The sequence below is a fragment of the Crotalus tigris genome, unplaced genomic scaffold (assembly GCF_016545835.1).
Source record: "Crotalus tigris isolate CLP2741 ecotype Arizona unplaced genomic scaffold, ASM1654583v1 scf7180000018221.231157, whole genome shotgun sequence".
NCBI lineage: Eukaryota > Metazoa > Chordata > Lepidosauria > Squamata > Viperidae > Crotalus > Crotalus tigris.
This window is the reverse complement of record NW_024096889.1, coordinates 57,000-70,108: the sequence shown is the minus strand read 5'-3', so window position 1 is coordinate 70,108 and position 13,109 is coordinate 57,000. Positions and strand designations below refer to the sequence as shown.

The 13,109-nt window shown below is 39.1% G+C and overlaps 1 protein-coding gene across 3 annotated transcripts in view; it reads right to left on the bottom strand.

The window, feature by feature from the left end:
- Positions 1-13,109, bottom strand: part of C1QTNF3 (C1q and TNF related 3) — a 37,090-nt gene that overhangs the window by 8,623 nt on the left and 15,358 nt on the right. Inside the window, exons 2-3 of one of the 3 annotated variants that reach the window (XM_039349039.1) lie at positions 2,928-3,271; positions 381-489 (exon numbers count right to left, since the gene is read on the bottom strand). In XM_039349039.1, the coding sequence (XP_039204973.1) occupies positions 381-489; positions 2,928-3,271 (453 nt within the window). Of the gene's footprint in view, positions 1-380; positions 490-2,927; positions 3,340-13,109 lie in introns of those variants that run through there. The other 2 variants (XM_039349040.1, XM_039349042.1) reach the window with 2 other exon arrangements.

Genomic DNA, 13,109 nt, shown 5'->3' with positions numbered 1-13,109 from the left:
TTCAACACCCAGAATTCTCCAGCCAGCATGCTGGCAGGGGAATTCTGGGGGTTGAAGTCTACACATCTTTAAGTTGTTGAGGTTGAGAAGCACTGGCCTAAATGGCTGCTTCTGAATCTAGAATTCTGCTACTATGAATTTGATTTAAGAGACTGAAGGAATAAGCCAAGAGAATACAGTAGGAAAGGAGCAGGGTAAGGAATGCCACTACAGTATTCCAGATGTTCCAGGTGGTGCACCATTTAGAGTAATAGCGCAAGAACACTGAGACTTGATGCAGCAAGAAGCTCAATACATCTTTTCTGCTATGCAAACTGCCACAGAAACCAAGCAACCCCTTTAAGTGTTCATCATTGTACAATTGTTTTCTAATTATTTACCTGGGATTCCAGCAGGTCCTGGAAGTCCAGGTGGGCCTTGATAACCTCGAAATCCAAAATCTCCCCGGCAACCACATTCTGGTGGGCTTTGAGGTCCACTCTGTATTGTCTGTAAACACATCGTTCAAAAACAATTTATAGGATATCACAATTATGACATATATCAATATAGGTAGTCCTCGACTTACAACTACAGTTGGGACCAGAATTTTCATTGCTAAGCCAGGTGGTTGTTAAGAGACTCATGCTTGATTTTGCAACCTTTTTTTGCCATGAACATTAAGCAAATCACTGCAGTTGTTAAGCGAAGCATGTGATCATTAAGTGAATCCTAGTTCCCTCATTGACTTTGCTTGTCAGAAGTCAGCTGGGAAGGTTGTAAATGGTGATCACGTGATCCTGGGACTTTGCAATCATCATAAATCCCTGCTGGTTGCCAAATTTTGATCATGTGTCTACAGGGATGCTATGATGGTTGTAAGTTCAAGGAAATGTATGTAAGTCATTTTTTTTTCAGCACTTTTGTAACTTTGAATGGTTACTAAACCAAATGGTTGTAAGTCAAGGACTACCTGTAACAGATTATCTGCAGCAACAGACCCCATTCCTTCATTGCCGCATAAAGAGACCATTCCACCTCTGTAGAGCCTCATTCTTCTGTAAGCTTGTTATCTGGTGATAAATAAAAGCCTTTCTTTCAGGGCCATCAATAGCAAATCACATGTCTCTTAATCACTTATAGAGAGAAATGCCTGTGCATTGCACCTGAAAAATGAGGCATGGCAAAGATTGGATCAAACAAATAACATATTAAATCAGTGGTCCCATTTTAATAAAGGCACTTAGTAATAAACAGCTCCAGCCAAGAGCAGAATGCTTCAGAGAACAGTACGCACATGCAATTGACTGTAACTTATTCCTTCTTAGGAGGAAATTCCAGGGGACAGTTGACTAAATTTCCAAGCAAAATCCATTCTCCAACCATCAACAATATAGAGCTACCATGTTTGGGCTGCAAAAATATAGACAATCTCTAAATGGCAGCAAAGAGAGTACATGTGGTCATTGGTCTTTTTGCAGCCCAGATATGGTAGCCCTAGTTAAAGATCAGGCCTGGCATGATTGCTTTCACAGTTAGGCCACCTCACAGAGTATCTACAACAGTGGTTCTCAACCTGTGGGTCGGGACCCCATTTGGGGTCGAACGACCATTTCACAGGGGTTGCCAAATAAGGCTGTCTGCCATTTTTTCCCCCTTTTCTTTGGCCACGCCCCTGGCACCCGGTGATGTATAAGTGGTTGGGGGTCACCACAACATGGGGAACTGTATTATGGGGTCGCAGCAGTAGAAAGGTTGAGAACCACTGATCTACAGGGTATGGTCCACAAAGTCAAAACAGTGGCCCCAATGTACATCTAAAGTTGGAGTTTGCCACTGCTTAACTACACTATTAATAACTGAGCTTCAAGCACTACAGTAGGAACTGAACATTGATCACCACAAATGCAATGACATTTCAATTGGAAACCCCTTTTCTGCCAAGAAAAGCATTAGTTTAAACATGGATACAATTCAAAATCAATACAAAAAAAGCACTTTGCTTGTCTCTTTATTCATATCTCAATTAATGTATATGCAATGATTACACTCATTGACCCATCTCTAATACCTGCTATCTGAAAATTCTTCTATAAAATAGTTTTGTTCATCTAAAGAACAGCCTGAACTACTTACTTCTATTTGAAGTAAATTCCATACAGTAAAGCTGTTTTTAATTAAGTGATTTTAAAAATATAATAACAACAACAATAAGCACAGCAATTCTGGTGTCTAACATTAATTGAGCTGAGAAAGGAGTATAGGGCAGTATATTTAAGCACTTAAATTATAAAGCATATTCTCTAAAAATAAGTGTTCTCCTTTGCCATTCTTATGAACAATATCCTCTACATAAATTCTACTTTCAATTAAGAACTGTCTCCAGTAAATGTGCAAATTACAACCTTACACCAATTTACATAAAGATGCATTGAAAAATACTGAGAGTTTTTCCTTATACCACTGAAGTATGCAGTCCTTCCTTCATGTCTGACAGCCTGTTTGATGCATCCTGTGCATCTTGAACAAAATTGCTCCAATGCAAGGTATTTTTCTCATAACCTTTCTAATGTATCACTATGGCATAATCTATAGAAAGTTAACCAAGTCCCATAATTTTTACTATGATCTGAAATGCTTAACATTGATTGGATTGCCCCATTAAGATGTAAATCCATACACTGGGACTTACATCTAAATAAACATGCATAATTTTGAATTATTGGTAGATTAAAGATAGTTGATGTCATAAAGTGGGGGGAAAACATCTGTATGGACAATTAAGTTCATAGAAAAGAAAAGCCCTATCCTGAAAGACGTCCATGCGTAGCATGGTCACCCTATCATTAGGAACCCATTGCTCTTGAGAAAGGTAGTACTAATGTTGACATATAATAAAAAGCTCACATACTTTCTGAACAGCATCTTAGAATATTAATTCAGAGTACCTGGACTCTGTCTGAAGTAGTCTGTGCTACATCATCTACTTCTGGTTTCAAGGCATTTTGGTCAGTAGAAGGACTAGTACCATCAACTGCCTCAACCGTCCACTTATACAGTTGGCTCCGCTGTCTCAAGTTTTCCCTGCTGCTGGAACCTTTATGACCAGTCTGGTGGTGGCTCTCCAAAACTTTGGCCACTGGATTATTATCTCTTCTGCTCACCTCCATGATTTCTTCTTCGCCCAGGCAAAAATGAAGAAACAGAAGCAAAAGCAGGAGACTCCAGTTGAGGATGTCCTTTAGTAGCATATGACTCAACATTGCTTGCTCCTTAGAATGAGGGTCTTCTGCTAAAAAAAAAAAAAAAAACTCCGCTGTTGGTGTGATGGAGTCTTGGAGAACGTTCCTTCTACTGAGTCTGCCAGCAAGACTTGATGACCATCACTTTATATGCTGCGTGTAATAAATTACCCTGTGAAAATGTCAGAGGGGCAGGAATCTTCATCCCAAATCAGTCATGCTTTCTGAAACAACCCAGTCATTATTCACCACATCCCCCAGTACCAGAAAAATTGATTTGCATGCTGGAAATGTCCACCACATTTAATGGACAGCTGTGGTTCCTGTTGGGGAGCACTGACAAATGTTAATCCTTCTGTTTAAATGGGGGAGGCTTTTTTTGTTTGTTTTAGCATGATAAAATGAAGCCCATATAGCAACTGTTTTAGGCTTCTTGATTAGATATAGAGAGGTAAGCCACTCAGACTATTAAAAAAAATCTGGAGTTTAGAAACAGTGCTGCATTTATTTGCTAGCTACAAGCAAACCAAGTGTATTTGATTTGCCGCTTAAGAAACAAAGGAGTGGATGAGGGAGAGAATTTTATTTATCAACTGGATTTCTTACTGTATTTAAATGACCAGAAAATATTGAGAAAACTATCTAAAAACAGTTAGATTTAGGCATTTACTGAACCCCAGTTCTCAGTATAAAACTTAATTTTCCCAACCAACCATCTTGGTTTCACGTACGTCCTTCTAATTTCTAATGTTTTCCTAAAGGCAATTGCCAAACCAAATTCAATGTCCCTGCCACATAAAGATAACTCACCATGATCTTAAGAATCGTGGTTGAATCTTTTAAATAATATTGCCCTATAAAATTATCCTGGTCTTCTGATTTGTAACTTTTACCCACAAATGAACATCTGTGACACTAAAAATACAAGAGACGACATTCTAAATATTTCCACTTTAAGAAATTTATCATAACAGAGCAATTTCACTGAACATCTACAGGCTTCTGTTCTACCGATCATCTACACCCTTCTATTTTAGGACATCATCTGTCTTGAAGCTCAACAACCAAGAAAATCACTACCTTCTGTTCCAAATCTATCAAAGGCCCACATTTATATTTATATGCATACATGCATGCATAAAATAGAGCAAAAGAGAAACATGCAGCCACAGATCTTTTAAGAATAGACTTCTCCTAGTGGATGCCCTCCAATTCTATCAGATGATGAGTCCTCCTAGTCAGCACATCTAATGGGTTGTGTGAGAGATTGCTCTGAGGTTCAGAAGGGAGGAGAAGATGTCCAGACACAAAGGATTAGCAGATGGGAGAAGTTACTCCAGACATATCGGGAGAAATTAATTCTTAGCCTGTCATATAAACAGCTTGGGAAAAAGATTTAAAAGCTTCAGAGAGATCCTGCCTTAATGACATCTGCGATAAAGGAGGGCTGGAAGACTTTTATCTCATTTTCAAGATTTTTGAAAACCCTCTGAACGTAACTCATTAAAGAAAGCCCATATGGTCTTGCTTCCTTGATCATCCTCTTTCTGTTAAGGAATTCAACAGCTTGCTTAACAGAAAATATTTTGAAACTCTGTTCTGAACATGGCACCCTGTTGACAGTCATTTTCAGAATAAACCTTCTATCCATGAATAAAAGGACATAAATATTAATCAACTGTAGAAACACCTGTCTGAAAAATAAGCTCTTGCAAATCTTACAGGATATGTCTCCTTCACCAAATTGAGACAGAAAACCCAAGATACAGAAGTTGAGAGAGAAGTTGGAAGGGATTGTAATAAAACATACCACAATTCTCGGTAGACCTCAGTTTGGAACCTAAGAGCTTCTGTTAATCAGCATAGAAAATCCCAAGCTAGATTTATTTATTTTATTTATTTATTTATGAGATTTATATACCGCTTTAAGTGCAAGCACTCTCTAAGCGATGTACACCAGTAAGCAATGTATATTTCCATTGCCCCCAACAATCTGGGTCCTCATTTTACCTACCCCGGAAGGATGGAAGGCTGAGTCAACCTTGAGCCGGTGAGATTTGAACCGCTGACCTGCTGAACACAGTCAGCTAAAGTGGCCTGCAGTACTGCACTCTAACTGCTACGCCACCTCAATAATTTATTAATTATTAATAAAAGGTATCTTAATATGCTGCTCCAAGTGGGTAACCCAACTATATAATAAGAACAATAATAATATTGCTGATTCCAAATACAATAGGTGTCAGAAAGAGAAGAGGGGAAACAAAAATATAAAGGAAAAATCATATCACTCTCAATACCCTCTTGGGCCCTGGTTCAGAAAATATCCTCCAGGATTGCAATTAACTTTTGAGAAGCTATTCACATGATTGCTGACTTCCTATCATGTAGCCCAAGTACCAACATCTACGTATAGTTTGCAGAAATTCAGACCTTCCCATGCACCTCCTCATCCCCCCAAAAATCTGCTTCCAACTCTGCAATTCTACGAAAATACTGACCAGGTGAAAAATCATCTCAGAAAAAGACTGAAAGAAAAACAATACCTTTATACCAATTAATGGTTTTAAAGAAGAAGATATATCGGATACCAGGCAATCCTATACAGTAAAATAAGAATAATAAAATAAATGCTGAAGTAACTAATATGGGGGGGGGGAATCCAGTGGCTGGTTTCATTCATCATATTAAGCCATAATCTGCTTTGATCAGTTTTGGTTTAGTGAGATTTGTCATATCAGGCATTATGAACCATGGATTATGGGGCTTAGCCAACAAATTATTCTTTATCTTTTCTTCCTTAGTTTGTTCCTCGTTGTATCTTTTTCTTTACATTATTCTTACACATTAATCCCCAAGAGTCATTGGAGTCAGGCAGCATACAAAATTAACATTAAATAAATAAATTTAAAAGAAGCAGGTTTACTATATTGTGTGAAGTCTGCCAATGTTTAGAAAAAAGGTAACAAGAGATAGTTTGAACAGGAAGATTCAGTATGAGAAAAGAGGAGGAAAAGACACTTTTTTCCCTTTACTAATGCTAGAACTAAGAGATCATGTTATGAAACTGAAGAGTAGGGAAAAAAATTAGGGTTTATGACAGGATATGTTTTTCATTCAGGGATATAGTTAAATTACAGAATTTACTACCACAGGAATGTGCTGATGGCTACTAATTTGACCCCGATCTCTTAAAAACAGCAGACACAAAGAAGAAACTTAGATTTTTTTGGGCTGGTTTCTGGATCAAAGTATTAAACCCACCCAACCAGTGAAGTATATAGTTCAATCTATTCTGTGATCTTGAACTATGGTGCTGGAGAAGACTCCTGTGAGTCCCTTGGACTGCTAGGTGTTCAAACCGGACAGTCCTAGAGGAGATCAACCCCGACTGCTCTTTAGAAGGCCAGATCCTGAAGTTAAAACTTAAATACTTTGGCCACCTAATGAGAAGGAAGGACTCATTGGCGAAGGGCCTAATAACGCTGGAAAAGATTGAGGGCAAGAGAAGAAGGGGACGACAGAGAATGAGGTGGCTGGATAGAGTCACTGAAGCAAAGCCGTGAGCTTAAATGGACTCCAGAAGATGGTAGAGGATAGGAAGACCTGAAGGAACGTTGTCCATGGGGTCACGATGGGTCAGACACGACTTCGCAACTAACAACAACAACAATTGTTGATTCTGTGATCACAGATAAGTGAATTAATTCAATACACCATATTACATCAGAATTTCAATGAATTATGAGATGTGGAAATGTAGACAGTTTCATGGAGGAGGAAGCTATCAACTTTCAAGCATAGCAGATACACATATATATCCAGAAGCAACAAACCTCTTACTTCCAATTCCTAAAATTACATAAAAAGGAAAGGGAATAATAGTCAGCTTCCAGCCGTTCAAGCATATGGCTTGCCATTTGCGAAAATACAGATAGTCCTTGACTTACAGCACTAAAAAAAGTTACTTACAAGTAGTCCTCAAACTTATGAGGACTGCCTAGATCAGCTACGATACAGGTAGTCCTCAACTTACAACAGTTCATTTAGTGACCATTCAAAGTTACAACAGCACTGAAAAAAGTGACTTATGACCATTTTTCACACTTACAACTATTGCAGCATCCCTGTGGTCACATAAATATGGCAACTAGTTCATCTTTATGACGGTTGCAATGTCCCAGGTTCACTTGATCACCTTTTGCGACTTTCTGACAAGCAAAGTCTATGGGAAAGCCAGATTCATTTAACAACCATGTCACTAACTTAACAACTGCAGTGGATCATTTAACAACTATGGCATGAAAGGTCGTAAAATGGGACAAAACTCACTTAACAACTGTCTGGCTTAGCAATAGAAATCTTGGGCTCAGTCATGGTCTTAAGTCGAGATCTATTTAAACCTTGCAAGATCCTATCTTTAGTGCCATCTAATGGACATATGGATCTTTGCAAACCAGTTGTGAATGCACTAGATCTACCCATATGGAACTATTGCTATCCGGTTTCTATATTTTTGTTTTCTTGTTAGGAGCAACATTTTTCTAGTAGACAAACGGGTTAACACTGGGATTTGAAAGATACAATTTAAAAAAAAATCTGCTTGGCACATTACAGTTTGATTCAGCAAATCCTAGGACAGTCCTGATGTTTTCAGCTGGTGGTAGAGATTTTGTCCAATTTCCTGTGACATTAAGTGCAAAAAGTTTCCAGATGAGTAATGCCCATTCAGACATACATTGGAAAGGACAAGGGGAAAAAATCAAAGAAGGTGTGGTTTCATGGTTTTATTGCTTGAGCAAAAATTGAACTAAACACAGTTTTATAGCATAACTTTGATCTTGTTTGCCTTCTAATTATATCTGTCAATTGCAAATCCCCCTGGGTTCTTTCTTTGACTAACATCATTCCAATTATTTAACCATTTTGGTTCTATAATATTTGAATAAGAACTAACAACCACGTTTTAAAAACTACTGGAACCAAGTCTTCTTTCCCATGGCACAGGAAAGGGAACATAAGATGACTAAATGAAGTGTTTTATTTGCATAGTTATTTCATTATTTGGCTTCAGATCCATTTGCTGGTCATTTTGTTGAATAAACAGGTGTTTTGATTTACAGAGGAAAGTTACATGATCCTAATTGCCTAATTAGGCCTAAAGTAATGCTTGTGTTTAGTTTTCCCTTAGTAAAACTGTTGTGACTCAATATTACTGAGCCATGGTGGCACAATGGTTAGAATAAAATACTTCAGGCTGCCCACTGCCAAGAGTTCGATCCTGATCGACTCAGCCTTTCACGCTTCTGAGGTTGGTAAAATGAGAAGCAAGATTGCTGTGGGCAATATGCTGACTCTGACTCTGTACTTAGAGAATGCTATAAAGGACTATGGAGCAGTAAAGTCTAAATGCTATTGCTATTACAATCTGCTGAGTTAAGTTGCCCATTTTAAATTCTCACAATATCCTAGTCTCTTCTTAAAAATTTCCAGTGATGGAACACCCAGGATTTCTGGAGGCAAGCTGTTCCACTGGTTAATTATCCTCACTGTTAGGAACGTTCTCCCTAATTCCAAGTTGCTTCTCTCTTTGATCAGTTTACAATCATTGTTTCTTGTCCTGCCCTCTGGTGCTTTGGAGAATAATTTGACCCCCTCTTCTTTGTGGCAACCTCTCAAATACTGGAATACTGCTGTCATATCTCCCCTATTTCTTCTTTTCTTTAGACTAGCCAAACCCAATTCCTGCAGCCATTCTTCATACATTTTAGCCTTTGATCATCTTAGTTGCTCTTCTCTGAATTTTTTTCCAAAGTCTCAATATCTTTTTTGTATTATGTGACCAAAATTGGTTGCAGTATTCAAGGTGTGGTCTTACTAGGATTTTATAAAGCAGTATTAATAATCACATGATCTTGATTCCATGCCTGTTTATACAATCCATGATTGTATTAGCTTTTGTGGCTGCTGCTGCACACTGCTGGCTTATATATGTTATTAAAGTTAATTTGTAAGATTATGGGCAAATAGATAACTTCAATTTTTTAAATAGCTTAGTGTTATTGAGTTGTGTCATTTGTCTCCCAGGAACAAACAAAGAACTAGTTTATAAAAAGCCAGATCCTAGTATAAGGATAGTTTCATCTACCCCCCCCCCCCGAAATGAGGCTTAGCAGCTACACACTTGGAATAACTGAGTCAATACAGCTCAGCCAATAACGGTTGCTACTGAACATCTGCCTGTTAGTAAGTGAGCTGTACTCAATTTCAGACCATTTGTGAAATGTTTATGCCATGACTATTAAGAGAATGGATAGGTGTCCTATTTGGTCATCATATAAACACACACCAGAAAATAAATTTACTTCTCCACTTTGTCATATGCCAGCCTTCCCAAGCTGGGCACTCCGCTGCCCAGACATGTTAGCTCTGCAATTTGTTCTTAGTATTCTAAATTAGTTTGGTCTGAGTGGGAAGCCAGGAGTTGCATTTTCAGTTATATAGAGGGGGGGCCCCCTCTGGTTTGGGAAAAGCTGCCTCATACGCTCAACCTGAAGTACGTGAGATGTTTAGCTTTCAAGATCCAGCCTGAGAATATTATAGCAGCCCCTAACAAATCAGCCCTCTTGCAAAAAAAAAAAAAAGCTGAATAAAATGTTGGCAGAAAGGAGCTCATGATTTTCCTAGGGCTGCCAACTTTTTCCCATGGATTCATTGTATTTTTAACACAATGGCCTTTTTGTATCTTACTTCAATTGAGTAAGGCAAAACAAGAATGCAGCCAGAAAACATGTCAGAATTTGTCAAAGGGGATAAAGGTGTCTTCTCAAGTGCAGGAGCTGAGAAACTGTTTGGCCTGCAGCATCACCACCATGAAACAATTCATGGAATTAGACATCCCTTTTTTATGAACGCCACTTGACACACATCTGAACAAGACAGCATCTGGGAAATGTCCCGGTAGTGTCAGCTTTCCTGGTTGCCATCTGCTTCCAGAATGATTTAGTTGCATTTTGCTGAGGAAATGAATTGATTTAAAACAGAATTCTTTTCAAAAGGCTGAAAAAAATATTTGGTTGTGTGTATTCCTTTTCTCTTACATATCTCCACAACAAATCACTGTCTGCAGCTCTCCTTAGCTGATATATCCAACTGGAAGGACTCAGTTCCATCAACCCTTCCCAGTGTTGAGGAATGGCGGGTAAATCTAGTAGCCCCTGAAAAAAACGCCCATTGCCTATCTGGGGCAGGGATACCCAACTTTTGTCAGTCTGAGAGTTATCCAGATGTGTGTCTCAAAGGTGATTTTTCCAAAGGCAACTGGACTTTCTTTCTTTGTTTTTCCTTGAAGATGTTTCACTTCTTGTGGTTTTCTGCCTGGGCTACCTAAAAGGGCTGACATTGCCAGACCTATCTAGGTCCTTCATGGTTGCCAGCCATTACTTCCCTCCTACTCCAGTTCCTCTGTTAACTAAGATCCACCTCTAACGTCAGCCCAGGAAAAAATCAAAGTCTATGTTTCAATGCCTCAGTAAAACTTGTCTGAAATGGTATAGGTTCTCCTGCTTGAGCCGGGGGCTGGACTAGAAGACCTCCAAGGTCCCTTCCAGCTCTGTTCCATTCTATTCTTTTCCATTCAACAAATCCAAAAACATCATTAACTCTGTACTGAATCTTCAAGGGAAACAATAGGGAAAAAAACACTAGAAAACAAAAGTGACTGGATCCCCTCTTTAGCCAATATAGTTGGATGCAATTAATATTAGTGTGTGAAGGAATGATAGTGGTTCATAATTTATTTGCTCCTCATGGCAGCCCTTTTTCTTTCCACAAAGTAACCTCCAAATTAAAATAGAAAACCATAGTATGGTTGAGGCATTGACGTTGTGTGTGGGAAACAGACAGAAAAGCTCTCAAATAGCGATCATATGACTTTAATAAATAATAATAATAATAATGTTGGAAGGGACCTTAGAGGTCATCTAGTCCAACCCCCTGCACAGGCAGGAAACCCTATACCATTTCGGACAAATGGCTGTGCAGTCTCTTCTTAAAAACTTCCAGTGTTAGAGCATTCACTGCTTCTGGAGGCAGGTTGCTCCATTGGTTAATTGTTCTAACTGTCAGGAAGTTTCTCCTTAGTTCTAGGTTCCTTCTCTCCTTGATTAGTTTCCACCCGTTGCTTCTTGTCCTGCCTTCAGGCGCTTTGGAAAATAGCTTGACTCCCTCTTCTTTGTGGCAGCCCCTGCGATATTGGAACACTGCTATCATGTCCCCCCTCGTCCTTCTCTTCATTAGGCTAGACATACCCAATTCCAGCAGCCGTTCCTTATATGCTTTAGCCTCCAGTCCCCTAATCATCTTTGTTGCTCTTCTCTGTACTCTTTCTAGAGTCTCAACATCTTTTTACATAGTGGTGACCAAAACTGGATGCAGTATTCCAAGTGTGGCCTTACCAAGGCATTATAAAGTGGTATTAATACTTCATGTGATCTTGATTCTATCCCTTTGTTAATGCAGCCTAGCATTGTGTTGGCTTTCTTGGCAGCTGCACCACACTGCTGGCTCATATTTAAATGATTGTCCACTAGGACTCGAAGTTCCCTCTCACAGTTACTACTATTGAGCAAGGTACTTTGGGATGCTACAACTAAGTGTGAACTGGTTGCCATATACCTGAAATGTGATCACATGATCTTGGGAATATGGTGACAGCTGGAACTTTGAGAACTGCTTGTTACCACTTGTTCAGCACCATCACATCTTCAAATGGTTGCTAACCAAATAGTCATTCAGCGAGGACTACTGTATACAATATACAGGAGGACTAAGCCAAGTCTGAAAATTGTTCAAAAGTAACACTTTGGACCCTTTAACAATAGCAATATCAGTATCCTATTATGATACTACCTCACTCCCAGTGACTTTCAAAAGGGAATCTTAAAGATTGTGCTGTTTTAATGAAGAACAAAAAAGGCGGTGTCTCTTGGAAAGACCAAAGCAATTCTTCTGAATCATTTTCCATCTATACACAGCCCTAATTATATACATTTTTGCATTCCTCATACATATGACAAAGAATATTTTTCCGCTGGTTTGAGAAATCCAACAGACCACTAGAGGGCAACCACATCCAATTTATCATAGCAATATTAGCATTATTTGGGCAAGTAAGTAGTCTTTTTTTCCCTTGCAATATTTTTATAGCCAAACATCTTGCTGAGGCACGTTGAGAAAACAAAATAAATAAAATAAAACAAAGAAGAATAGGGCAATGGGTACGCATCCATTGTTGGCTTTCTTTTTCAGTATCTCACATAATATGCTTAGCTCTCTATGTGTTTAGTGTAACGTACGCAGCTTTCCTGTATTTGTTATACATGCATGAGCCTCTGTCTTAGTAGGTTTTGTTTCCTAATTGTCTCCGAGAAATTATTTGAATATTCTGATTCTTGTATCCAAGTAAATTGCAGTGAACTGCCTGCACGTATAATTTCTGGCATCTGGCATGCAGCAGGAAGGGAGTGGAAAGGAAATATAGTTTCTAGTCTCCTGCCCAGCCACAATCAACAAGACAGTTTGGGAGAGCTGAAGCAGCTTGCGTACACAAAAGGGAAATGCCAGAGGGCTGAGAATGAGGCTTAGCCACAAATCTTTGCCTTTGATATTGGCGGGACTGGCTGTACAACCAGTGGTGGGATTCAAATATGTGAACAACCGGTTCTCTGTGTGGATGCCACTTCTGGAAGTCCATTCTGGGCCTGGGTAACAAAAAATTAGCTACTGGTTCTGCTGAGCTGGTGTGAACCAGCTGAACCCCACTACTGTGTACAACCCCTGTGAGCCATGGGCAACGGGATGGGGCTTTGAAGGAGAATGGTGGTTTAC